This window comes from Vulpes vulpes, chromosome 8, assembly GCF_048418805.1.
Source record: "Vulpes vulpes isolate BD-2025 chromosome 8, VulVul3, whole genome shotgun sequence".
Lineage (NCBI taxonomy): Eukaryota > Metazoa > Chordata > Mammalia > Carnivora > Canidae > Vulpes > Vulpes vulpes.
This window is the reverse complement of record NC_132787.1, coordinates 54979183-55006489: the sequence shown is the minus strand read 5'-3', so window position 1 is coordinate 55006489 and position 27307 is coordinate 54979183. Positions and strand designations below refer to the sequence as shown.

Sequence of the window (27307 nt, the reverse complement as noted above, 5' to 3'; positions counted from 1 at the left end):
GAGAGTTTGAGTATTTTGGTCCAATCAGAAGGACGCTGGAGGCGGTAGCAGCAGAAAGGGGAGAGAGGAGCGGAGCGCGAGGCCGAGGTCCCGCCCGGTTCCCGCAGCCCGCCTGCCTGAGCCACGGCGTCTCCCTTGGGTGCTTCTGCCCCGCCAGGGCCTACTCCGAGGCTGACCCCAGCGATGGCCTTCGCAAATCTGCGGAAAGTGCTCATCAGTGACAGCCTGGACCCTTGCTGCCGGCAGATCCTGCAAGATGGAGGGCTGCAGGTGGTGGAGAAGCAGAACCTGAGCAAAGAGGAGCTGATAGCCGAGCTGCAGGTCAGGCGAGCGGGAGGGAGACGAGCGCCACCGAGCTCGGCGGCATCCCCTGCAGAAACCGGCCGGCCGGCCGCGGCGGGGCCAGCGCGCCCCACCCCCACTCCCTGGCCCCGGCCCCGGCCCCGGCCCCGGCCCCGGCCCCAGGCAGTCCCGGGCCTCCCGCGTTTGGGGGCCGGGGCAGGGAGGAACGAAGGGCGGCGAGCGGCGGGATGCAAACTTTGCGGGCCGTTTCCCACCGCGAGGTTCAAGCTGGCTCCCGTGCGGCGAGCACCGCGAAGTGCGGGCTGCTCCACCGGGCCGCGGGCTGCACGCGGGATGCCCGCGGCTCCCCAGCGCCTTGGCGGCAGTGCCCGCGGGGGCAGGGGGCGGCAGAGGCTTCCCGCAGGGAGCCCGGGGACCCGCCATCCTCCGGACCACGTCCTGGCTCGGCCTGCGGCTCCAGCTTTCCGTGGGGGGCGCTGGCGGAGCCCCAGCCTGTCTCGTGGCAGCTGGAGAGGCTGCAGCGCAGGCAAGGCGGCCGGGCCAGGGCAGCAAACCCCGTGCCCGCCTCTCGTCTGATGCAAGACTGCCGCGAGCTCTCCCCGCCCCTGGGCCTCCGGGGAGCTCTCGCAGGGAGGGGGCGGGCGGGGGGCGCCCCAGGTCCTTGGGGCGCCCCAGGTCCTTGCGCCGCCCACGCGGCCGCCCCGCCACCCGCACTGGGATCCCGGCTTACTTACCTCTTGCCTGCCCGCCTCCCCGTGGGCCTCGACCGCACCGCGGGCAGGAATGACCAGCTGCATTAGAACCAGATCCCAAGAGCCCCCGGGAAGTTTCTGTGTCTTAGCAAACCTCTCTGGGGCCAGTTCGTTGTGCTGCAAACTTGGCGCAATCTACTTCGGATCTTTCCCTACTTTGTTTGCGAGGGTCCTGTGAGGCTGGTTGCCTCGTGCAGCCTTAGGACATTTCTTGCGTGACCTCTTCGCTCTGGCTCCTGCACCCAGCACCCCCCCTTCCAGCTCCCACGACCCCCCGCGGCCCCAGCGCACATGCACCTGTTCCATTTTCTCCCTGGAGGGCCCCTTGAATGAAAAACCACAGAGGCGGCTGCAGTTGCTTTAGCTGTGCTGGAACCACACGGGGCTGGAAACCCACTGCGTTCCCTTGTCTGCCCTGGCACCTGCTGCTGTGTTTCTCCATGAGGCTACCCTCCTACCGCCACCGCACCCACGCCCGGTGCTGTATCTGGTTACTTAGAGAGTAAGCCCTGGACTGCCCTGTACTTGGAGAAGCGGCTGACCTGGCCCTGCCTTCAAGAGGCTTGTGGACCAGTCAGGGAGCCTGGCCAGCGCTCCAGGGTTGACCAGATGACACAGTACAGACAAAGCCCCAAGTGAGACCCCCCAGCAGCCTAGCCTCCCCCTTCGCCTCCGCTGCAAAAGTGGAACAAGATGGGTGCTTAGCCTGAATGGGGTGGGGGACAGGGGCTCGGGATCTGATCCTGGAACACAGTAGGACTGGATGGGAGGCAGGCACCTCACACTTGTCACCTCCTCTTTTCTATGGGTGCTATCAGTGGCCTTGGCTCAGGGCAATGGCCAGAAGGCAGTGCAGTGGCTTCTAGACCAGCCTCTGACCCTCCCTCCGCCAGAGCACCAGGTTGGGATGAGTGGCCTCACTTGGGGCTTTGCAGCTTTCTTGTGGAAATTAGAAATCCTCATTTCTAGGATTTTGAGAGAGGGACTGGGTGGGGGGGGGGGGTTGGTAAAGGCGGAATTGAGAGGAACTGGAGGCCTTTCCTCTAGTGGAGGGGTTCCGAGAAGTTGGGAAGTTGGCTGGGTGGATAGCTGGGATCTGGAGTGGCAATTTGGAGGATATATTAAAGGCACTGAAATCTCCCGGCAGGAGAGGAGGGGTGTTTGTTGGCGACTTGCTGGCGGCCTCGTGGGGCAGTTTGGGAACCCCCAGCCTTCCTGTCTGTCTTTGTAAAACGTTCACGTCAGAATACCAGTTACTCAACCTGGAGAGGCCTCGTGTCCACACTATGTCTTCTTATTCTGGGTGGGGAGGTGTCTGAGTTGGTGGCCCCTGCCCTCTCCCATTAAATCTTTCATATTGACAGAAGTTGGAGCTCATTGCCTGCCCAGGCCCGGCCTCTCTTCCCACTCCTTGGTATTCTGGGCAGGCACAGTTTGCTCTCACTGACTCCATGGTCGAGAAGTACAATTATCCCTGAGAATGGTGCTTTTCAGACTCCACGCAAGTCACAGTACAGTATTGGGGAGCGAAGTGGGTTTAATGGGTCATGATTAGCATTTTAAAAACCAGAATAAGAAATATCAGGGAGCAAAGCAGATAGTTAGACAATCAGTAGTGTGTCGGGAAATTTGTTTCAATTATATGGGCAGTTGTGCTGCCTGTGTAGTTTGTGAGTATAAAATCACAAGTTAAAAGTATGTTTCGTTCTTTCTTAAAACAAAAAAAGATTTTATTTCTTTATTCATGAGAGACACAGGGAGAGGCAGAGACATCGGCAGAGGGAGAAGACATAGGCAGAACTCCATCCGAGGATCCTGTGATCATGACCTGAGTGAAAGGCAGACACTCAACCACTGAGTCACCCAGGTGTCCCCATATATTTCTTACCTTAAGTCTTATTCAAAAAAGTTCAGAAAACCCTGGCTTAGAATAGTAAAGCTTCGTGTTCAGAACTCACAAACTCTTAGACCAGGGACTCCTCTTTCGTCAGCAGATCTGACATCTTAAATAAACCTAATACGCAGGAACCTTTAAATCTTACCATGTATCCGTGGTTTTTAAACTTTGACCACGACCAACGAGAAGAAATTCATTATACATCATAACTCGGTGTATACATACATATGTGTACAATACACACAGTAAAGTTTCATGAAATAATACCTTTGCCATATGTGATACATACATTTTTCTTTGTTTTATTGAATAGCAAAAAAAATAGCTAATAAGCCACATGCTAATAATGCACTTAACTTACTGAGCACATTTATTATTTTTGGCTCAGAATTTTAAAAAGGATAAAGAATGGGAAACTTTTCCATGCAACGGTCCATCTTTTGAAAGTAAGTTCCAGTGCACCTGGGTGGCTCGTTCAGTTGAGGGTCTGACTCTTGATTTTAGCTCAGGTCCTGATCTCAGGGTTCTGGGACTGAGGGCCCAGTCAGCCTCTGTGCTCAGCAGGGAGTCAGCTTGAGGATTCTCTCTCCCTATGCCTTTCCTCCCACTTGACTGCTCTCTCTCTCTCTCTCTCAAAAATAAATAAATAAATATTTGAAAAAAAAGTTAGCAAGTTCTCGGTCTTTTGCACTAGGATTTAATTTGCAAAAGTTAAATAGACATTTCTTAAATCAGGTTCTCGCATATTGTGCCAACCAACACCTCCCTGCATTCTCTAGCTGAGCAACAATGACCTGGAGAATTGGACTTTCCTTATGATTTATGTCAGAGGCACCAGCCATGCTAAAATTACCCTCAAGGCCAAGCCTGTCCTCCTTGGGAAAGGAGGCATGTTTGAACTTGAGAAACGTGAATGGCTTTCCACTGCTGAGTTAGCATAGTTTCCTTAGAACAGCCATAAATCCAGCAGAACAGTGGCCTTTTTCCAGCTGTAAGGCAGCTGCAGAGAGCAGTAGACAGCAGAATGGGGGCAGTTTTGAGATTTGCCAAAATGGACTGCAGAGCCCTGGAGAAAAGAAAGTTGTAGTCACAGCACACTGCACTGTGGAAGGGGGAGGATTTTGCAAAGGCCTCCAGTTTGCGTAACAGAGAGTAGAGGAGCAGGCATCTTGGAGTGGAGTCTTGGAGGGATGACCTTTGACCGGAGTAGGGGATGGTACCCAGGAGTGCAGGGGTGTTGAGGGGTCACAGAGATAGGCCGCCAGTAGATGCGATCAATAGGTGCTGGTTGAATATCTCAATCGGTGATGCAATTGAATGAAGTGGGGGTAGTGGAGGGTGTTAAGCGACCTTGAAGGCTGGTGGGCCCTGGCCATGTAGGATGTAGGACCAGAGTCTGTTTTAGGGGAGTCTCCAAAGGCAGATGCCCTACCTGGGTCAGGTGAGCTCTGAATGAACATCTGTACTGGTCTGACTGGAGACTCTTCAGACTTCCTGGCTTCAAAGAAACCTGGTCTGAGGGACAGACACCACCCTTGTGGGAAAAGTGTGGAGAGACTACAGGGTAACAATCCTGAGGGAGAGCCCTCCATGGCGAAGGCTGTGCCTGTGGAAGTCTGCTAGTGCCGTTTCTGTACTTGTCCTGGGGCCTGCAAGCACGAGGTGGGTGGACTGCTGGAGAGCATGCAGCCACCCTGTGGGAGGCAGATTCCTAAGGTTTGGGGAGGATGCTGGTGGCCTTGGAGAAAGCACTTGAGGAGGCCAGATTCTTGGGGCCCAGTGGAGGAGGTGATGGCCTCTGAGGAGGGCCAGAGAGCATGTCCGTTGCTCTCTCTATCACTTCTCACTTCCTCCTCACACACTCAAGGCAGCCAAACCTCTGAATCCTAGCTCATGGAGGATGCAGCTTGGATTTGACCCCAGGCCTGCCTGATGGCAGACCCTTTAGGATGCATATGCTGTCTGCTTCTTTTCTCTGCACACATACATCCGAAGTCGACCAGCATGCAGGAACTCCCATTCGGGCAGAAGGGGTGCAAGGCGGTCTTGAAGACCGGCTGTGGACCTAGAGTGTCTTCTGCCCCAGGACTGTGAAGGCCTCATCGTCCGCTCGGCCACCAAGGTGACTGCTGACGTCATCAACGCAGCAGAGAAGCTCCAGGTGGTGGGCAGGGCTGGCACAGGCGTGGACAATGTGGACCTGGAGGCTGCAACCAGGAAGGGCATTCTGGTCATGAAGTAAGTCGCGAAGCCCCCGGGGGTGGGTGTAGAGGCTCACCACGAGTGGGGAGGGGGACACTTGGGTTAGTGAAGACCGGGTCAGTATAAGAAGGGCTCCCACGAGGATGCCTGGTCCAGGCGGAGGCGAGACAGTCGAGTCTTGCTCACAGCGTCCTGGTTCCCCAGGTTTTTGAGGAGGAGGCGGTCCTGTGATCTCAAATCACTGGACAAACCCGCCCCACAGACATCTGTGCTGCAGCCTGGTTGGGGAATTAGAAGAATGTTTGTTAGTGAATCCACCTGCATCCCCTGTTCCAGGGATACCCCTCCCCTTCCGCTGCTGTGTCTGGAGCAGGGTTTTCCTTAGCTCTGCTTTGCTTTGTGCCCTGTGCAGATGCACAGCCTTTGCTAGTTGAGCGGCTCTACATCCTTTCCTTTCCTCACTGCCCTCGTTCTTCAGCAGCCAGGGCGCAGTTTCTCTTTCACACTCCAGGGCCAAGAAGGGAAGGGTGAGGGCTGTTTTTGCAGAAACTCAGAGCAGAGGTTGTGACTGAATGCCAGGGCTGGGCCACACATTCCTGGCTCCCGGCTGGCCCTTAGATGATGTGGCAGGTCATTGTTGCCCACTTCTTCGTCCTCAAGCCTTCTCCCTTCTCTCAGGAAAATTCAGTGTCCCCAAAAATTTCCCCTCCCTTCTCTCCTCTTATAGAGCATGGGTGAACTGACCAGTCATCTGACTGAGGTCAACATCCAACCGAAGAAATGTTAAATGGTAACCCGTCCTACATTCTTCCCCTGGACACAGAGGCAGAGCCCTCAGCCCTGCACCCCTTCCTACATCCTAGTACAGCCTGTTCGCAGGGTTAGGCAGGAAGCTCGGTAGAAAGACAAACTCTGAGAATCCTTTACTCTTGACTTTTTTTGGGGGGATAAGATCTCTTGCCTTTTCCTCCTTGTAACTTTCATTTCCAGAAATGAAAAGATCCAAAAAAGGACAAAAAAAGGTAAACATGTGTGTTAATAAACAGTTCAAAAACCAAAAAAAAAAAAAAAAAAAAGAGTGAGAGAGCCTTTAAAAAAAGAAAAATAGATTCGTGGATTTCAGCTCTGTTCTCCTTTCTGTGAAATGGGCAGAGTCAGCATGGCCCTAGTCAACATGGCCCTGTGCATTAAGGTGTGAGGAAGCGTTCTCACTTTGGAACTTGTTGAGAGATAGGAGAAGTCAAACAGGTGAAGATAAAAATCCTAGCTTTGTCACTGATAGAGGCTGGGCTGGGCAACTAGGTGAAGGTGTGTAGGCAGTGGGCCGACGTGAGTTTGATGGGCTTGCTCACGCATCTTCTGCACAGCCTCAGTAAGATCAATGGCATAGAGTAGCGGGAATCTGTGGTTTCGGTGGGCAGGTGGATCCTGAAACAAGACGGAAGAGAAATGCTGAGCCACCCACATATCTCCCCATCGAATGAGACACTTCTCTGCCTTGGGAGAAGGGAGTTTGGGTAGGAGGCCAAGTGTGTTTCTCTAACTGAAGTCCCTGCATGTGAAACATGCAGCCAGGGTTTAGGGCAGGTGTCCATCGGAGAGCCCAGGTTGGAGGCCTGCGGGTTGGGGGTTGGACTTAAGAGCAGGTGAGCAGAGGGGGGCAGGAGCCTGAGCACACTTCACTCACGGCCTTCTCTTGGGACAGGATTGGGCATATGGGCTCTGAACACACTGACATCCCCTCTCCTCTTCCATCTGTAGCACCCCCAATGGGAACAGCCTGAGTGCTGCAGAGCTCACCTGCGGGATGATCATGTGCCTGGCCAGGTAAGTCCATCTTCTCAGCAGAGGCAGACTCTTCTGTGTCCGTGATTACGACTCCCCAAATAACGTGCCCTGAAGAAGGGTAGAAACGCTTCAGTCTGACACTGTGCAGACTTTCGAGGACACCCATCTTTATGGGACATTCAATACACTGGTCCTGGCACACAAAGGTCAGACAGCTTCTCACAAATGAGTGGGGGCGGGGAGGGGTGCTGCGTTCGGCATGGCTGCTCCTTACCTGGGAGCAGGCTCACCGAGAAAATGATTATGTGCCATCTTCCTCTCCTCCTTGGTCATTTCCTGTGTGCACGCCATCCTCTGGCTTCTTGCACCTCCAGGCCTCACAAATATGGTTTCTGCTCCCTGGAATATCCTTCTCCATCATCATTTCTTTTCTGAGTCGTTCCAGTACTTTATTACACTCGTTATTAAAAATACAACTTCACACAGGTTATAAAATAGAGGGAACACGCAACATTTTTATTTAGTTCAGAACATTATTGAGTGAATTAATGCCAAAATGTAGCAACCTCCATGCCTCAGAGACTTCTCATACCCCAGAGGCTCCCAGACTTTGCTGCACATTGATAACATCTTGGATCTTGAAACAATCCTAATGCCTGACTTGCACCCCAGAAATTCTGATTTCATTGGTATGGGATGAAATTTGGCATAGGGATTTTTTAACAAAATTTTTATTTTAGGAATTTTAGATATAAAGAAAAGTCGTAAAGATAGAAGGTCCCACATATGTCATACCCAGTCTTCCGTATTATTCACATCATACGTTAGTATGGTGCATTGGTCACAATCAATGAACCAATGTTGAAATATCAATACATAACTTTCCACTGAAGTCTTCCCCATCATCTTTATCCAGGTAACTCTTGTTCTTCAAGATTAAGCTCGAGTATTAGTCCCTCACTGACTGTTCTGACCCCGGGCTTACCTGTCACTAACCTTTCAGATCTTTATTGTGATAGGATGGAGTAAGAACTGCTCTGGGATCCCTGTGCCAACCTGTGGATTCTTAACACAAGGGAACTCAAGTGGGGAAGTGTCTTGCTCTTCCAGCAGGAACTCTGGGGGTGTGGGGCTCTTGAGTAGAGGGCACAGCCTAAGAACAACTGGATGTGGCACAGAATGTACATGAGTCTTACTGTATTGGGTAGAAAATGATGGCATTGAGCACTGCTGTCGAGTAGGCAATTCAGGCACCTGTGTGGCCAGTGGGGAGGGCGAGGGGCCGGTGGACAGGGCAGGGAGTTCACTAGGTCCCTTCACACAGCCTGGGATGCTTAAACCAGGGGACCCAGGCAGCCAGGGCTCTTTCTTTCTCTACTCAGGCCTGAAGCTTCTGGGGCCACGAAATTACTGTTTTCCCCTCTGGAGACCTGTTCTCCCTCCTGCTGGGACGGGGTCTGGAGGAGCTGACCTTTGTTCTGGTGCTCCCCAAGATTTCTACCTGAGCTCTTCAGTCTTCACTGCTACTCACTGGCCAATGAAGAGAGGAGAGGAGACTGGAGAAAGCAAAGAGCATGGACAGCGTGCACAGCAGACGGGACCCAGCCAGGACGGGGTCCAGAAGCTGGCTGTCTGGATCTCCCACAACATCTGGGCTGGATGTATTTCTCCCAGAGAAGCCCGATGCCCTGGTTTCACTTGAGCTATTAAATTCAGTGCTGGTTTTGGGTTTGTTTTTGAGTTAGGGACTGATCTGTCACCTTTCTATCTATTTAATTCTCTCATTGGTTTCCCGGAGGTGGAAGGAAAGGCTTGGGAGCCAGAAATAATTTTTCTCCTATTGCAGGACCAGCTTTGTTTAAGAGAGTAGATAAAGTGGAATGATTTCAAGACAGCAGCCCATTTCCAACCTCTTACCCAATGACCTCACTCCTCCAAGATGCATCAAAACTAAGAAACAAGCACCCTATTGAGGAGGAATGGAGTCTCCCACACCTTCTGGTGTGTCTGCTCAGACTGCTTTTTCAGCAGCAACAGCAGAGTGGGAGTTCTGGACAGAAGGTTGAGAGCATTGAGCAATGTGGGTGGAGAGGGGGCCTGCATGGGCCTCACAGTGGTGAACTTTGAACTCAAGCAGGGGCTCCTGAGGTCTAGGAGCAGAACAATGACACAGAAAGAAAGAGGAGAATGCAACCTGCTTTGAAGTCATCTCTCCCACCTTACCTTCTCTTTCTCTAAGTCAGGATGGCTACCATTCAGTTCCTGGGATGCCCCTCCCCCACATCATGGTCCTCCCCAAACTGGCCCGGTGGGGACCCCAAAGTACTAAAGCCTGGAGAGGATCCCTGAGCGGCCTGCTATCCTGTGCCCCACAGTGCCACATGCAGCTCTCTTAGATGGCACCGTGGTGCCAGGAGGGCTGAGAGCAGGACGTGAGCCAGACCTGAGAGGAGCCGGGTGGGCTCTGTCTCACTTGGTCAGGGGCAGGTGAGCAGGCTAGCCTTGCTGAGAAGGGGGCACTTCCTCAAGGCAAGTCATTGTCCTTATGACATTCCTGAAATGAGGACCCTCTACTGAGGATGATGGACCAGAGCAGCCCATCATCCGGTGATGGAGCTTCTTCCCCAGGAGGCTTGTTACTGAGACTTTGGGAGTTTCCCCAAGAGATCCCAGGAGCATAGATCCCCCGTCAGCTGGATTCACAGATGGAAGCATGTCCTGGCGATGTGTAGACATGAGAGAAACCTTTTTTATAAGAACTCAGCGATGGAGCTACAGGGACATTATGTTGGAGTCTCTCCCTCTTACGCACGCCCTGGCACACACACACACACACACACACACACACACACACACACACACCCCACTCTGAGTTTTGTGGCCTGCAGGAACGACTGCATTTAAATACGGAGGAGGCTCACTGCTGGGAATGTTCTTTGAGTCCATTCAACTACTTCCGATGGGGGGATGTCCTGCAAGATGTTGAGTCGCCAGTTGTCTCCATGCAGTTGTTGTGAGCGTTACATGCGCTAAAGCATCTCCAAGCATGTCTCATGGAGTGTCTAAAATAGAGCATGGACTCCTTAAACATTTTAAACATTGTTTCCTGTCTCCCGGATTCTCTTCCAGAGAAGCCTGGGTGACCACATTCCATATGACATAATCTTGTCCTCTCACCTCTGACTCTGCCCTAACTGCCTCTGTCCCTTCCAGAAACACTTGGAGACTCAGACCCCCCACCCCCTGTGTTAACCAATCAGAGGAGAGAGGCTGGGTTGGGGGTGGTTAGGAGAAGAGGTGGTATGGACTATAGCATCCCCTCCCCCCATTCCAGTGCAGCCTGAGACTGCTGGGGTTTCAGGAACTCTGGAGGAAGGGGAAATACCCAGCTGTCTGCTGATACGGTGGAAAGTGTAGGTTGCAGGCTTGGATGAAAGAGGAAAATGAAAATCCTTGAACTTCTGGAGCAGTGGATGTTCTCAGAACCCCTCAGTACCCCCATTTTGTTATCCCTGTGACCCGTGGAGGATTGGTGCTTGCTTTCTACATCCATGCCACTCAGCAGTTGACTGACTCTCAGACTCCCAGCTGGGAACAGAAATCCTGGGGCTCCCACATCAGGTGTGCCTGACAGGTTTTCCTCTACTCTGCTCCGGGTCTCTGTACCCAGCCTGAGCTCTAGACCCAGCCTGAGCCTGGTTCGCCCTGGGAATGACTGACTGACAGAGAGGGTGGCTGTGCAGACCTCACATCACCTCCCATGTGGGCCCACTGAACCTGTCTGTCCTTGCAGGCACATCCCCCAGGCGACAGCTTCCATGAAGGATGGCAAGTGGGAAAGGAAGAAGGTGAGCGGCCAGTCCTGCCTCGTCCCTCCCAGCTCGGCGCCCGAGGCCTCACTCCTGGGGCTTACTCTGGCCGCTTTGCCTCTTGCTTGTTTGGTTGCAGTTCATGGGAACAGAGCTAAATGGGAAGATCCTGGGAATTCTTGGCCTGGGCAGAATTGGGAGAGAGGTGGCCACTCGAATGCAGTCCTTTGGGATGAAGGTAAGAGGTTGGTGAGGCCCTTTGGTGTGGGGCTCCCTGCAGCACTTTTGAGAGAGGCAGGTTTGCTTGAGAAAAGGTAAAGGCTTTTTCCTAGGAGGGGCTGACCCTCCTTCAGAGCCTCTAACGAAGTAGGCGGTGTAGCCGGGGAGGGCAGGGATGTTGGCCTGCCATTCTGGACACCTGAACTCAGAGTCCGGGCATCCTTGGTGGAGGTCCCTCAGCTCTGGGGCAGTAATTGCCTTGAGTCCCAGCGGAACAGCGGGGCCCGTATCCTGTGCTGCTTCTCCTCTGCTGCCGCAGGGCTCTTTGTTTTGCTGTGTCTGTTGCCTGTGATGATTCAGAAAAACAGGAGCACATCTGGAGCCTTATAGCAGAGCCGTTATCCATCCACCTTCTGGCTCCCCTCCACAGTCAGAAGAGATGGCAAGATGATTGTGCAAATGCCGTGACACGATGTTAATCCCGTGGTGGCTGGAGCACCTCACGCATTCCTCAGAAATTCTCCCTGACCCCTGTTTCCCTCCAGGACCCTGCTTTACCCTATTCTGGGAACTCTGGTTCTTCTGGTCAGGGGAAGGCTGTCATCGACAGCAGTGCCACACCCTGAGGCCAAGCCAGAGACCTTGCAGAGCCGTGGCCCCAGAGCCATGGGAGGGGACCTGTAGGGGCGGGTGACAGGGTGGCTAGGTGTGCTAGCAGACATCTCCTTGTTCACTCCTCGTGCCCTCTCTGCCGTGGGGGGGATGATATATTCAATCTGCCGCCAGGAAGGCTTTCGTTAAACATTAAAAAAAAAAAAAGGCAGTTTTGACAATCAGATCATTTCTAGAAAACTTTACATGGAGCTGCTCTGGCATTTCCCTTCTCTTTCCTTCTTCCTCCCTTTCTCTTTGTCCCCCCAGCTTCATAGAGTTAAAGGGAACCCTACGGATTAACCCTTAATTTTTATATTGATGTCAGGAGTTTGTGAATTTTTGCTGAGGCCTCCAGCAATGGAAGGTAAACAGGAGGGCATCCCATTACACCACGTGGAACATCTTCCTCTCCCTCCTGTCCTTATTCCCCCACACATTTATTTACATCAGCCAGACATCTTTCCTAAGCCTCCGCACGTTTCTCTAGATCCCGGAGAGGGGGCTGTGGCCCAGCAGGATCCACTGATCATGAGAACAAACCAAAGCCAGTCCCTCCTGTGCAGGGCTAGCCAGGTGCCCTGTGCTGCAAGGAGAGCTTTCTCTTCCTCTTCTGTGAGGGATTAAAGTAAAGGCTTAGCTCACCTGGAATTCTGATCCTCTAACACCTCATTGATGAGCACCTCATTGATGAGACAGAGACTTGGGGACAGGCTGTTTGGCCCAGCTGCTCTTCTGTTAAGTTCCCTCCCCTTCCCCACAGCGCCACAGCTCACTGGACTCTGCTTGCTCAGGAGCCTTCATTATCAAAGACTTGAGACTTTGGGGGAGTGACTTACCCAGACAAAAAGCCCCACCTCGTTTGCTGAGTAAGGGACGTGATCAGTAAGCTTCTGTGCTCAGCTACTAAGCTGCTGCCAGGCTGCTCCCGAGAGGCTTGGAGGGATATGGATTCTGAGCATCTCAGTGGAAGTGGCTGACACCCCTCAGACATGTGTTTGATCAGAAATGTCTAGAACCTATTCATGAATGTCCTTCTGTGTGTCCAGTCATACCTCGCACGACACGCCCGAATTCCCAGCGTGACTTTGAGGGTTTGCATGCTTTTGTATGTTGCAGCATGGCACTGCTCCCCTCGGGGGTTCTTCTGTCTGGATATCTCTGGCCGGTCCCTGTAGGCTATCCTGCTTCTGGGACATGATCTTTATAAACCGCTGAAACACACCTTGAAACGGTCACCCGCCCCCTGCCCTTGCCAGCAGCCCCGGTCATTTTGCAGTGGCCCAAGTGGCCTTTGTTCATGCTCAGGGCTCACTTTGACTGCGCTTCCTAACTGACACCTAGGTCCAGATGAATTTTGCCTCAGGGCAGACAGATTATGGACCTGCATCATCCAAAGCTCCTCAGTTGGTATTTGAACAGTTGGGGAAGCAAGATTTTCGAAGCGCAAGGAGGGAAGATCCTAAAACAGGCTGTGAAAAAAAGAGTTTATCAGCATCCAGTCAGGAAACCATGATCAGTGTTCACTAAGCACAAGTTGTTTTAAATTGGCCTTGTCCTCTCTTTAGAAACCAATATTAAACCGATCGTCATGGACATCCTTAGGGGTCTTATACCTGGATGATTTAAAATTGTATTTTAGTCATGTAATAGGTGAAGGGATTTTCACAAAAATTGAAATATAGATCCTCATCTCCTTGTTTACTACCCCAATCCTGGTCTCCTCCCAGTTACCTGTGAGGTAACATCAGTTTGCTGTGTATCATCTCGGACTTTTTTCTGTGCATTTATGTGGAACACATAGAGTTCTTTCCCATTGTGTGTGTGTGGGGGGGGTCTATGCCTATAGAAAATATAATACTGTACATGGTGGTAAAACGTAGTTCTTGGAATAAATAAATTTACCCTATTTGTAAACTCTTCCATGGGGTTCTGTTGTGTGGACGAATTGCTTTTATTTGGCTTCTTCCTCAAGGACAGATGTTTAGATTGTTTGGAAATGTGGACTTAGTGAGACATTGGTGAGATCTTCCCTGACTCCCTTGGGGTTAAGATGGAGACTGTAATCTTGGTGCGAAGGCTTAGTAACGGGTTGAAGGAAAGCTCCGTCTCAGTCTGAAGGGAGATGGTACAGGATGATGCAGGGCTATGCCTTATCCATCCTTCTCATCAGCGGTCTGGGTGATAGGAAGCAGGGGGACGTGATTAATTCTTAAGACTGTGGAATCATATCCTAAATGATGTGAGAAGGCTCGCAAGGTTGGGCATCCTAATAAGAAGTTGAGCTAAGACACCCACCAGGACCCTCTATATGGGCCCCCAAAGCAACCAAACACATTTGGATGTAGAGGTGTTGTTAAAATGCTTTTCTAGGGGAGGGGACCTTGGGGTGACAGAAAAGCAGTGTGGTTCACAGTGGCATGGCTAATAGAAAAGGTAATGTGACTTTTGGTAGCATTAAAAGAAGTATGACTTCCAGCACAGGGACGGTGACATTCCTTATGGTCTGTACTTCCTAAGGAAGGATTGAAGGCACTGGGGTCACAGCCCTGTCATGACTTGGGACCCATCAACTAGCTCTTCTATAGAAGAGTCATGCTCTCCAAGGAGTGGATCCAAGGAGGACCAGTAGGTACAAGCCATAGGGGACAGAGCTCCAGCCAGAGCTGGCCCCAAATGGAATGGAGAGAGTTAGTCTCCCACTACTGCAGATACTCAACATGAGACTGGTTAAGCACTTGGCCAGTATGTGAGGACGAGGTGTGAGCATGGGCAGAGAGGTAGAAGCAGATGGCCTTTAAAGCTGTGATATCTCTGAGCACCCATCGCCCATGGGCTACGAGTTTCTTTATCTGCGGAATGGTCTTTAGCAGGGAGTTTTTTGTGTGATCATAGGAAATAGAGTAAAATTCTTAAGGACTGTGGTTTGTTACAGTAACTCGTGGGCACACTGTAGGTAAAGACAGAGTGGGACCAGAAGGCATAGGGCACCCTGAGTAGTTCTGGTTGGGTGGCTCGGGCAGTGCTGCAAAGCACAGGAAGATGATTTTGATCACCCCTTCCTTCCCTGGTCCTGGGATGTCCCCTGGGCTACAATCTGTCCCCTAGGCTGTTAGTCACTAATTAGGCTGGGTAACTAACATCCAACCCTTCCAGAACATCGTGATTTAAGAGTTGACCCCTTTGTGTCACAGGAGCAATCAACAGAGTCCCTCTTGTGCTCAGACGTTGGGTAGGGACTGCCCCCTTTCCTTTCCCGTCCTTTCTTTGTCACTATCTGCTCACTCAGGGAAGCGGGGATCCTAGACCTTAGCTCTGCTAGGGAGCTCAGCCACCTGGCTTCCCACAGCACCTGGCGGGGGCGGTGTGTGTTGGGGAGAGAAAGCCCACCTAGGCCCCCATCCCAACCAGACAGGCCTGGAGAGGAATCTTCACGTGCCACCTGAGCTACCTGACTTGCTCTGAGCCACATGGCACAGATGTGGGTGTCAGAATCATTCTGGCCATCTGCAGCCTGCTGGTTGTGTGAGTCATCTGAGTCTGATGCTCCATGGTGTTCTCTCTGCCTGAAGCTTTTTCTCAACCCATTTGCTGAACATGTTATGTTGTACACTCTGGAGACACAACTCATTCATGCCAGCATGCCTGCTAGAGTGTTAGCAGGCCAAGCCAGCCAAGAACTGAGCCTTGCACTCGCTTACCAAGGTTTCCTGTGAAGAACAGGCCAGGATCTCCTAACAGTTTCTTGGTGGCCCGTGTTGTGATGAATCTGAAGTTATCCCAGAGGGATGGACATTGAACCTGAGGCACCAGATGTCACCAATTCTCTCAGGCCCAGCTAATGTTTACTGAGGTCTACTGTGTCAGAGACTGTGCTTGCAGTGACCCCTGCAGGGTCAATATTCTTATTCCAGGTTTACAGACAAGGAAACTGAGGCCCAGGAAGGTTATATGATATGTTTGAGATAATAGGACTGGTAAATGGTGGAGTCCAGCTTGAGCTCCAGGTCTCCTGACTTCCAATCTAGTACGCTTTGTCTTGCATCACCACCACTGTCTTCATGCCTGATCCAGGTGAGTTAGACGGTCTCTGCTCTGTCACTGTGCTCGCCCTTCCTCGGGATGAAATCTCCTCAGGATGCTCCTAGCTCAGTCTGGTAACTGGAATTCCTACTGCGCTAGAGTACTGATTTTTTTACATTCTTCCCAGAGCCTCAAGTTCTGGGAAGGTACCTTAGGGACATGGGGATGGGACCCCAGAGAGAGAGAGTAAGTGGTAGGGCTCTGGGCCTTCACCTCTGCAGCTCTGATCGTTTTTTATAGTGGGTTTCTGAGTAAGATGTCATTGTGTGAAGGGAGGAGAGTTCTCATCTTCAGCCAGAAGAATTAGCTGTGAGGCAGTAGGAGGATGTGATGCTTAGGCTCCTTTATTGGAACCCCTTCACCGTGAAAGCTTCCTTGCTCTCAGGCATCCACTGTTAAGCCAGAGGCCCAGGGGAGGTGTAGTCATCCTCACAAGGCTGCCTTCTATGACACCAGCTAGGACGTGGCTCTGTAGCGCCACTTGAAAAGCCGGGGTTCCCCTGCTCCCCAGCGTTAGGAGCCTGTCCTGAGGCTGGGATTCAGGTGGAGAACCCCTTGGTGGGTCTCCCTAAAGCTCCTCCGTAGGGTAGTCTTCAGAGGGTACATACCTGGAAGTGTTGCAACTTGTGAGTATCGGGACATCTGACCCTTTCCAGGGTGCGTTAGGACCCTACTCAGACATTGTTCCCCTGGGCCCAACAATATACTCTTTCGACTCCCCGCAACGTGGTCTCCTGGTGTAAGAATCCCAGCTCCTAGCCGTGTTCAGCTGCCATCTGCCCTGGGTCTCCCGAGTGAAAACTGAAAACCGTTTTCTCAGCCGAATTCTGCCCTGCAGTTGTCTGCAGCCGAACAAGAGAAAGACACCTGAGTCAGACCCTGCTGACCGCTGTGGAGGATGCGGGTCCCCTCCTTCCCCGTCCGCTCCCCACCAGCTGCAGGCACCCAGCACAGGGGCACTAGGCCCGGCTCCGCCCACGGGACCCTTCCTCCCAGCGCTCCATGCTGCTTCTGGACTCCCGAGAGCCCCAAGCCCCAGAGTGGCGGGAGCTCGCCTCCATCGGGGTCAGCTTTGTGACCTCTGCTGGTGGTCCCCGTCCTGCCCCGCTCACGTGAACGAAGTACATCTGGATTATAGATGAACAGGGCCCTTGTTCCAGGCAGCCCCTGAGCTGGCAGACAAAGAGCACTTGTAAGGGATCCTCTCTCCTCCCCTGGACGCTGCTTGTTCCCCCGGAAACGAGTAGGTTACAGCTGAGGGGGGAATGACCACTGGGGCTGGTGGTTGTGAGCTTTCAATCCTACAGCCTCTCCCTAAAAACTCTCCCTTGGCTTTGCTTCTTCCACAGGCTGATGATGAAAAATGTGATCTGAAACTTGTTCCTCATTCATGACCATGTCAGTCTCTTCTCTGCAAGGGCGGAATTTGTTACATAGGAATCCTCTTTGCCAGTATTTTCGAGATGACTCTTCTGTTTCCCCCAAGGAAATTCATGATGAGCAGGGGAAGCATTACAAAGCACAGGAAAGCATAAAGGAGAACAAAAATGAGTTCCAACACACAGAGATGATGACGGTTTCAAGTATTAGGCCTTCTGTTCTGTTTGTTACCTTTTGTTCAGGGCCAGGCCACCTCTGAACATTCTAGGGTTCGCCCCTAACATTTCAGGGTTAAGAGAACTGTCTTTTCAAGGAATATTGAATTACTGAGTGTTGGAGCAGGCGATGACTTTGAAATCATCCACCCAGCTCCTTCACTTAGTACTGAGGACCCAGGTCCAGGTCTCCTGGGTCAGCGTCGGTCCCTTGGCTCCTGCAGCTGCGTCCTGCCTTCTTGAGGACACGGATGCCTTTGAGATTGTTAAGGCTCCTACACCTCTTTCCCCCAGTGGGTGCTGCGGCCCCGGCCAAGCCGAAGGAGGGAGCCGCGGCAGGCCTCCCGGGGTGACCAGACAGAAAGTGGATTATGTCTCTGCTGTGTCAAGAGGTGGCTGCGTCCTGGTGGTTGGGGATTCTTCAAATCCCAGCTGCTGGTGCTGGCTTGATCACCTTTAGAGGCTTGCCCTTGCTGAGGAGATGTGTGACTGGTGCCCGAGACTGTTCTGATACAGGACATGTTTCCATCGACTCTACCCGGTTGCTCAGGTGGGGCTGTGAGCCCCCTGACCTCACCCCACCTTAGAAGGGTGGGCACCAGGGGTGCAGGCTTCCAAATCCAGACATTCTTCTTATCCACACTCGACCATCTGCCAACCTTGCGACCTTGGCTGAATCATTTCACCTCTCTGCCTTAGTTTCCTCGTTGGTAAATCGGGGCAGGCAGGGATCTGCCCAGAGGAAGGTTCTTTCTGGGACCTTTGCCTTCTATGGTGCCTTGGTGCCTCCTTGTTTCTCCTCCTGATCCTCGCTCCCTATTCCCCGTCACTCCTACCCTGTTGAAAGGATCCGTCCTCAGTCATTGAGGCCTCTGTGTGGTGAGTCACCCAGTTAGGCCTTCCGAGACTAGATGCATTTGGAGCCGTCTTAAAAGGCACTTCAGGATGGGACCAAACCTTGCCCGCTGGGGGGTCAGCACTCCTCCCCAGCGACTGGTCTTGGTCTCCTTGCCTGCCCTGCTCTGCACCGCTGCCCCAACCTACTTCTTTCTCAGTCTGTGCAAGAGTCAGGGCCCCTGCCTGTTCTCTGGCCCTGAGGGTCCGCGGCTGTGGCCAGCCTGTCCTCTCTCGCCTGGTTATACCCTGCTAGTGTAGTGTGTCTCTGCTCCCCACGTGGCTGTCCTGCCTCTCCTGGGTTCCCTGTTTGCTAAGGGTTCTGAGGTCCCCCTTATCCAACCTCACACACGCACATGTGCACACACGCACACACGCTGCTCTTGCATCTGTTCATGGTTAAGAGCTCGGAGGTAAACAAACTCCCTTCACACTCTGGGCCAGCCCCTCCTAAATAGAGAGCCCCACTTTGTTCAGCTCTAAAGTAGAATAGTATCAACCCTTGTTGTATTACCGTATTTGGACAGACTTAGCAGTAGTACTTGGTAAATGCCCGATAAATGGCCTCCGTCATAATAATACCAGTACTAATAAGGAACAGTGACATTTGCTCGTCTCTCTCTCATTTCTGACCAGACTGTAGGGTACGACCCCATCATTGCGCCAGAGGTCTCAGCCTCCTTTGGTGTCCAGCAGCTGCCCCTGGAGGAGATCTGGCCTCTCTGTGACTTTATCACTGTGCACACACCTCTGCTGCCCTCCACCACAGGTATGTACGTCCCTGCCTGTGGGTCGGCCACGGAAGCCACAGACCAGAGGAGGGTGGGCCCTCAGCCTGGGCCTCCGCAGGCATGTGGACTAGGGCCCTCGAGCATGGAGTGATGCTCTGCTAGCTGATCCTGCATCACACGGAGGAGGGATGAGCTAGCTGGAAATGCATGGCTCGACACGTACAACCCGTGACCCCATGGTGTTTGCTGGAGCTGCTGCTGTCCTTTCTGGTTCCGGGACTTACTCAAAACACTAGGATCTCAGGGACTCTAGGATGTTTCTAGACTGAGTTTGGTCTAAATCCACAACAGGGCTTTTGCCCCTGAGCCTGTGAGAACGGAGAGGTGAGACCAGAGAGGCTGTGGGCGTGTGGGGAAGGAGCTGGTATGAGGCAGGGAGGGCTGCTGGCACTGGTGCTGGGGTCCCGGGCAGCGGTGCCGCAGGAAAGCCCTTCCCTCCTTGCAGGCCTGCTGAACGACAGCACCTTTGCCCAGTGCAAGAAAGGGGTGCGCGTGGTGAACTGCGCTCGGGGAGGGATCGTGGACGAGGGGGCCCTGCTCCGGGCCCTGCACTCTGGCCAGTGTGCTGGTGCCGCGCTGGACGTGTTTACAGAGGTGAGTGCCTGGGGGAGGAGAGGAGCGGTGAGCAGAGGGGCCCAGGACCGAGAAAGCCCAGTGTGCACGAAGAAGGTCTTTGCCTTAAGGAGGCCTCCACGGCACTCAGGAGGAATTATGTTGCCAAGAATAATGCCTTTGTGGTTTGGGGAACCCTCCGGAGTGTGGTGCACAGGCCGCTGTGTGGTCTTTGCAAAACTCAGATTTTAAATAGGACCCAGTTCCTGGTCCCAGGCTCCCTGGGCTGCTGTCCTGTTGATGACTGCAGGGAGGACCGTGCAGCACATCCCTTCTGAGGCTGAGGGTTTGTGGCAGAGAGAGAGCATTTGGGGCGGGGTTTAAGGTCTCTTAATTATTGACCGAGGTCTCTGATGAAATGAATCCTGTTGCCAAAAAGACATTCTGCCCAGTGTCTGTTGGCTTTCCTTTCCTTCGTGTCTTCTGGGGAGGGAGGGCAGCCTGAGGTGAATGGCCAGAAGGGGTCCCCTCTGCCCTGGGGACTGCTCTCCCCCAGTCTCTCTGTCGGAGTCAGAGACCCGGTCGTTGCTCGCCCGAGCCACCCCCCCTTCCCCCAGAGGAATGACGGACGGTGCATTTCCACTGGACTCCAGCATCACAGATCCAGGGCAAAGAGCAGGGATTTTGGCTTAGGCACTGGAGGTTGCTGGTTATCTGCGGTGGGGCCCTGGCACGGCCCCGGCCCTCTCTGAGCACTGTGTTGCCCTCACTGTGTATTCCCTGTCCTGAGCACACAGGGTTTATACTCCTGGTCATCTTTGACAACTAGATGGTAAGCTTCTGGAAGGCAGACGTGCGCCTGGCCCTCTTTGTACTGACATTCCCTGATCAGCACCTTCCCCTGCCTGTCTCTGGCCTTCTCGTGGCACCTGCTACCAAGTGCACAGCACTCACAGGCCCAGGTGGCCAGACAAGGGGCCTGAGTGACATTCCCAGGGGCAATACATTGTGCTCAGTGAGCAGAGGGGGTGGGCAAGGTGCCCAGGTAAACCACCTGTCGTGATGAGAGCCAGGATGGGACAGCTGCAGCCTGGAAGTGCTGCAAGGATTCAGGAGCGAGGGGGAGCTCGAGGGAAAAACCAGTAACAAACAGTAGCTTCACTGGCTGAGAACCTCCTGTATTACTGGGGTGCAGTCTGCACGACAGTGTTTTGTTCTGGGTAGTATTCACCCATTTTATAGATGGAGAAACTGAGGCTCAGAGAGGTGGAGATTTCTCCAAAGGCACATAGGTCTAAGCGGGGGAGCTGAGATGTGCATCCCGTCCTTAGCCCTGTCCACTCTGCTGTAGAGAGGTGTTGACGAGGAACCCGGCTGTTGAAACCAGAGACAGAAGGCGTAGAACCTTCTAGCAGAACCAGAGTAGAAGGCATCCTTGGCCCCATGCCTCTCCTCCAGCCTCCCTGGGCAGCCGACCGAGAGGTTGTCTCTCTCTGGGCAGGAGCCGCCACGGGACCGAGCCTTGGTGGACCATGAGCGCGTCATCAGCTGCCCCCACCTGGGCGCCAGCACCAAGGAGGCCCAGAGCCGCTGCGGGGAAGAGATCGCCATCCAGTTTGTGGACATGTTGAAGGGGAAATCTCTGGCAGGCGTCGTAAGTATGGCCAAGTGGGCCTGGGGCCGGGAGGTCGGGGGAGGGGCCGAGGCCCGGGAGGGCGGGTGGTGTCCGGTTTGGGGCATGCTGACAGCTCTGGTGAGCAGTGGTGTGTTGACCAGATTCAGCCCTGGGGGCAGAAGATAAGGCCTCCTCTGGAGCCAGGCTTCTGGGTGGGGCAGCAGGAGCCCCCCCCCCCCCCCATCCTTAGCTTTACTAGTTGCAGCCGGGTTGCAGGGAGGCGGCTCGGCCCTGCAGTATTGTAGCCTTGGTGCAGAGATTGTGGCTCTTCCCAGGGTCCGGGCTCCAGAGAAAGGCTCCTTTGTTCTCCACATGCTTTGAGAATGAAGGAGCGTGGCCTGGGCGATGCTGGACACCGTGGGGATGGCCAGTGGGGTCTCGGGCTGGTCCTTGACCTTCCTGGCTGACCCTCGGCCTGGGGATTTTCATTGCTGAGGACAGAGCAGTAGCAGGAAAGACACAGGGTGCTTTGTTCAGCCTGCCAGGCCTGGTGTGATAGCCCAGCTCTCCGGGCCACCCTGCCGGCTACACCCCGAGAAGGTAGGGGAGCCAGCTCCTCCCCTGAAGGACCCACAGGACGGCGCTCAACCACAACACGTGGCCCGTCCACCTGTGCCTCTCCCTTCTCTATTCTGCATCTCATGGCTCCTCAGTGTCGGGGACACTTTCTCACTCCCTCTGCACATCTCTCTTCTGAGCAGCTCTCCCCAGGTGACGTGCTGGGACCGAGGCCATTGCCAGCCAGTCAAGGCTGGACCTGTCCCTCTGCAGCCCTTTGCCGGGCAGGCCTCTGCCCTCACTGTTGCAGCCCTCAGGGGTTACCATGGAGTCCGAAGGTGGTGGTGGCAGTCCAGGCCTTTTCATGAAGGGGGCTCCTTACCACCGGCTCCATCAAATGGAAGCATAGACTGTTCCCATCTTTTACCAGAAGTAAACTCTCTTGGTTAAAGGCCTTCAACTGGGGCAGTTCTAGAAAGAAAGACAGTTGTGTCACACGGGAAGTCCCTCCCTAATTCTTCTCTGCATCTTCTCCCGGTTTGGTTCTCACGTTAGACACAGACTCACATTAGGGTCGGGTTGGTGCTTAATGGCGCCTGCCTCTTAGAGCCCTCCTGTTTGTTCTCTAGACCTCCCGTGAGCATCCCCGAGTCCACTGGTGCTGCTCACAGGTGCTGCCCGGAGGACACTTGCCTCCAGCAGCTGCAGGCTCAGCCCAGCCCACTGGCCCATGGCCCTTCATCCCTGCTGCCAGCACTGGCCTTCCTTCGTCCCGCCTCCTGGTTCACGCTGGTCCTTTCTGTATCCTGTTGGAGAGGAGCAGAGGCGCCCTACCACAGGAGCCCCCAAGCCAGGCTGCCTGCCTCCTTGGCCATTTCCAACACCAGCAGCCTGTTTGATTTATATCACACCCCAGGTTTCGAATTAAATCCTTCTTAGATTCCTTGGTTCTCTTTACAGTTTGACTCACAAAAGTGCCCAACGCTTCATTCAAAGCCAGACCATCTTGAACCACAAAATGGAATTGAAATTGTGACCCGGGACAAGCTGGCTTTGTTATCAAGCCCCTGTTGGGACGGTCCCGCCGTCCAGACCCTACCCCAGACTTACAGCTTTAGGAGGAAATGTGGCTTTTGTCTCCTTTAGCTGCCTGGCAGGCCTCCTGGTTGACTCCACATGGGCCAAGTTTTGAAGAGTGATAGGATCATTAAGAGTATATGAATCCAGTGACACCTGGGTGGCTCAGTGGTTGAGCTTCAGCCTTTAGCTCAGGGCGTAATCCGGTCCGGGATTGAGTCCCAGATCAGGCTGCCTGCGAGGAGCCTGTTTCTCCCACTGTCTGTGTCTTTGCCTGTATCTGTGCCTCTCATGAATGAATAATTAATTAATTAAAAATATGTGAAACCAGCTTTGCAAATTGTGATATTTGGTCAAAGTGATTAACGACAGTGTAAACACTCACTTTCTTCTTTTCCTAAACTTTTATTTATTTATTTGACAGAGAGAGAGAACCAGTGCTGAGGAAGTGCAGAGGGCGGGAGAGAGAGAGAAGCAGACTCCCGGCTGAGTAGGAAGCTGATGTAGGGCTCAATCCCCAGGACTCAGAGATCATGACCTGAGCAGAAGACAGTCCCTTAACCGCCTGAGCCACCCAGGCACCCCCATTTTCTTTTTTAATTGAGGTGTAAAGTAAAAGTGAAGGCGTCTTGGAGCGACCTACCCCTCTAGGTCCCAGTGATCCGTGACTCCCCACACATCTTAAGTCAAAGACCACCTTCCTATTGTGGTGTCCAGACCCATCATCTCAGGAAAAACCAGTCTTCTGTGTAAGGGGTGAGGTGGGCACAGTTTGTGGGGGTAGGGTGCAGAGAAATGCCTTTTCTCCCTTCTGGCAATTTTGTGCTCTTTTCTGGCTCTACAGCTCTCCCAAGCTGAAGGCACAAGTCTTGTGGTGGCTAATGGAAGTTGTCTCCACGCTCCCCACCCCAGGCACCTGAAAGGAGGACAGCCCTGTGCCTTCTGCTCCCCACTGTGGAGCTGTGCTCAGGAGCCCTGCCCTGCCTCGTGCTGACCTCAGCTCTGCTTCCCCGTTCTGTGCAGGTGAATGCCCAGGCCCTTACCAGTGCCTTCTCTCCACACACCAAGCCTTGGATTGGTCTCGCAGAAGCTTTGGGGGCGCTGATGCAAGCCTGGGCTGGATCCCCCAAAGGGACCATCCAGGTGGTAACACAGGGTGAGTTGGGGACGCTGCAGAGGGAGGGAAGAGGGTTGTGTCTGTAGCAGGTCCCAGACAGCGAGGGGCTGGGAAAGGACTGGACATAGCTCTTGTGACGCCAAGTCCCCTGTTCTGTCTGCATAGGGCTCACTCGCTACCCAGTGGGGACAGAGGGGACGGTCCAGAAAATACTAAGAAATATGTGTGATTTTCACAAGTCACGATTGTGTAGTATTCTTAAGATGCACGTGTTCTGCATGCAGGAGAAACCTCCATGAGAGACAGTTTCATGGGAGAGGCAGTAGGATTGGGGGAGGGAGTCCCAGCTTAAGCAACAGGATCTTGATTGTGGGTTTGACCCTGTCACTTGCCTACTGTGAGATTTCCCTTTGTCTGAACCTGGGTTCTTCACGTATAAAGTGAGAGTCGGGGCGGGTGTGCCAGATAGGGTGGTGGGACAGGGTGTGCCCCGTGACACAGTAAGGTGGGTCCTGAGGCGAGCTGATGGTCCCCGGAGCATTGCTTAGCTGGGGGTGGGAGCAAAGAGAGTGGCCTCGGTCTCCCTTTGTGTCTATGCAGGCTCCGGCCACTTTCCCAGTGGGCCCAGCGTAGGCAGATGTAGCTGAGAGACTGCCCAGGGCTCTAGTTCCTACACCCTGCAGAGGCTGGTCCTCCTCATGGCCCGTTGAGCATCTGCTCACGTGGGAAGAGCTTTGGGGTGGTTAGACCCGGGCACTGCTAGAAATAGGGGAGGTCAGAGCTGCGGGATCCCCAGAGGACGCAAGGCAGGGAACTGGGTGCCTTCCAGAGGGAAGCGGAGCTTCGCCCGCAGGCTGGGGCTTGGGCCCCGGGCAGTGAGGAGTCCCTGACCCAAAGCTGGGTGTCAGTGCCCAGCCCGCTCCTGTGCTGCTCAACAAACAGCAACCTTATTGTAGGTTCTCTGTCCCCAGGAACATCCCTGAAGAACGCTGGCAACTGCCTAAGCGCTGCAGTCATTGTCGGCCTCCTAAAGGACACTTCCAGTCAGGCGGATGTGAACTTGGTGAACGCCAGGCTGCTGGTGCAAGAGGCCGGGCTCAGTGTGCGTGGCCCCCGGAACCCGCTCCTTTCCTGCCCGCCCCGCCCCCCTCTCCCTCCCTTTGCAGAGCCTCCTCGCCCCCTGCTCCTGGAGTGGGAGCCCGGGGCAGGTCCCGCGGTTGACACCGTCCGCCTGTGACTGTGCCGGGCAGCCCGAACCTCTCCGTCCGTGAGGGGGGAGTACTGCCTTCCTCGGAGCTTGCTATGAGTGAGCTAATACTCCTGCAGGTGCTCTGTGCAGGCGCGCCCTGTGCACGGCAGGCGGCGCGGCGCCCCCATTGCACAGCTGAGGAACACAGAGCCGGGCTGTACCGGCACAAGCTGGGGGTCGCCCAGCACGCTCGCCTCTGGCTCCATCCCGTGCTCCTTTGGCCGCGGCACCCAGTTTCTTGATCTGCTTGCCAGTTCTGGAAGCTCCGGCATAGCTGCTTAGCGCCTGCAGCCGCCGCGCCTCCCCTTTGGTGCCTTCCCCTCTGCTTCCCTTGTTAGATCACAGTCTGCGTCTCAGCCGGTGGCAGCTGGCAGGGGCAGTGGGCAGCGGAGCTCCCGTGACTCCCCTCCTCTGCTCCCCGCTGCACTGGGCCACTGATCTGCCGGGGAAGCGGTGACCAGAGGGGCCGCTGCCCCCTTCCTCCTCCTCCCAGCTCGCAGCCTTCACCTGGACCCGCAGATCTCTCCTGCCCGTCCTTGGGGAGGGCGTTGACTGTCCCGGGAGCTAAGGCTCAGGGACCCAGGCAGAGCCCTGGGCCCTCTCCTCCAGCCTCAGTGGCTGAGCCTGTCGGCCAGGCTGGCGCTCCGCAAAGCGGCTGTTCTGTTCGGTGGACACGGAGGGGCGATGCCATGCAGCTGGGAGGCATAACTATGCGTCCTCGCCTTCTCCCTGCAGGTAACCACTTCCCACAACCCCGCTGTGCCTGGGGAACAGGGCTGTGGGGAATGCCTGTTGACCGTGGCCCTAGCAGGTGCCCCCTACCAGGCAGCCGGCTGGGTGCAGGGCACGACACCTGTGCTGCACGCGCTCAACGGAGCTGTCTTCAGACCAGAAGTGCCTCTGCGCAGGGGCCTGCCCCTGCTCCTGTTCCGGGCTCAGCCGTCTCATCCTGAGATGCTGCCCACCATGATTGGTGAGGAGGGGTCTCGTAGGGCTTGCCCGCGTCCTTGAAGCTGTGTGTGTGTGTGGGGGGGGGTCCTCTCCAGGGATTGGGCTTCATGGACCTTTGCTTCCTTTAGTCCCACCCCATCCCTCAGCACATTTCTGTAGCATACAGAAGATCTGTCCTGCCCGTTTCCAGAACATTTGGGAAATGGATACAGAGTTCAGAGGGCAAGCGCCTCTCTCCCGTGTCAGAGCCCCGCGGCAGAGTTAGAGCCCCAGAGTCCCTATTAGCCGGCCTGCTCACCATGTCCAGCACACGGTGTGCACCTGCCTGCAGGGCTGTGTGTCAGAACTCCGAGCCTTTGAGTGCAGGTTTCTTTCTTCTGACCGCAGGCCCTGGGGGCCAGCCTGACTGCAACAAACCATGTTGGGGCGTGTGCTCCAGCAGCTGGGGGCATCTTGAACCCGCCTCAGGACCCTGGCACCGGCCCACTGGGAGTTTTGGAGCACTTCCGGGCTTGGCGGTTGTGTCCACACACCTCGAAAGGCCTAATTTCACCATCCTTGTCAACTGACCAAAGGAACTTTCCCCTGTTTTTCTCCTTTGCTCTTGGTCTGGATAAATCTGATGACCGGCATGGCAGGAGATTGCTCTAGCAATTTGTGGCTGGCTCATTCCTTCCCTACCTTGCACGATGGTCAGGGGATCCCTAAAGGGTCTCTGAGTAGTGAGGGAAGCTGGGCAGATGCCCTGTTCTTCCATCTCTTAGCTCTTTGTTTCTGACAGCATCACCCTCCACTGCAACTTTGATCACAGAGGTCCACGGGTTCCGACCCCATTCTCAGCCTCTTTTTCTCCTTCCCCCCCTGCCTTGTGCCAATCAGTGGTTTTCCCGTCTACTTCCCAGGGCTCCTGGCAGAGGCAGGCGTGCAGCTGCTGTCCTACCAGACCTCGGTGGTGTCAGATGGGGAGACCTGGCACGTCATGGGCATCTCCTCCCTGCTGCCCAGCCTGGAAGCATGGAAGCAACATGTGACTGAGGCTTTCCAGTTCCTCTTCTAAGCTCTGGGGGGCCTTTCTGAAGAAACCTGGCCTCTGGGATCCAGAGAGAGGAGGTCCACATTCCTCAGGCTGACACTGCTTCCTCTGCAGACCTTGGCTGACCCCTACAGTGAAGTGAGAAGCAGCCAATAAAGAGCCTAGGCCCAA

At 54.3% G+C, this 27307-nt stretch overlaps 1 protein-coding gene across 1 annotated transcript; it reads left to right on the top strand.

Annotated features, from left to right (window-relative positions):
- Positions 1 to 27307, top strand: LOC140599968 (D-3-phosphoglycerate dehydrogenase-like). The gene is made up of 12 exons (XM_072766768.1): positions 1 to 321; positions 5039 to 5190; positions 6916 to 6981; positions 10736 to 10790; positions 10891 to 10989; positions 18830 to 18962; positions 19430 to 19578; positions 21038 to 21190; positions 23810 to 23942; positions 24875 to 25005; positions 25888 to 26125; positions 27006 to 27307. The coding sequence occupies exons 1-12, from the start codon at positions 184 to 186 to the stop codon at positions 27158 to 27160; spliced, it is 1602 nt and encodes a 533-aa protein (XP_072622869.1). The 5' UTR covers positions 1 to 183; the 3' UTR covers positions 27161 to 27307.

Coding starts and splice junctions, on each gene's coding strand:
- LOC140599968 (XM_072766768.1), top strand. CDS start 184: ATGGCCTTCGCAAATCTGCGGAAAGTGCTCATCAGTGACAGCCTGGAC. Junction 10,791..10,890: donor GCAAGTGGGAAAGGAAGAAG/GTGAGCGGCCAG, acceptor GTTTGGTTGCAG/TTCATGGGAACAGAGCTAAA. Junction 25,006..25,887: donor TGCAAGAGGCCGGGCTCAGT/GTGCGTGGCCCC, acceptor TTCTCCCTGCAG/GTAACCACTTCCCACAACCC.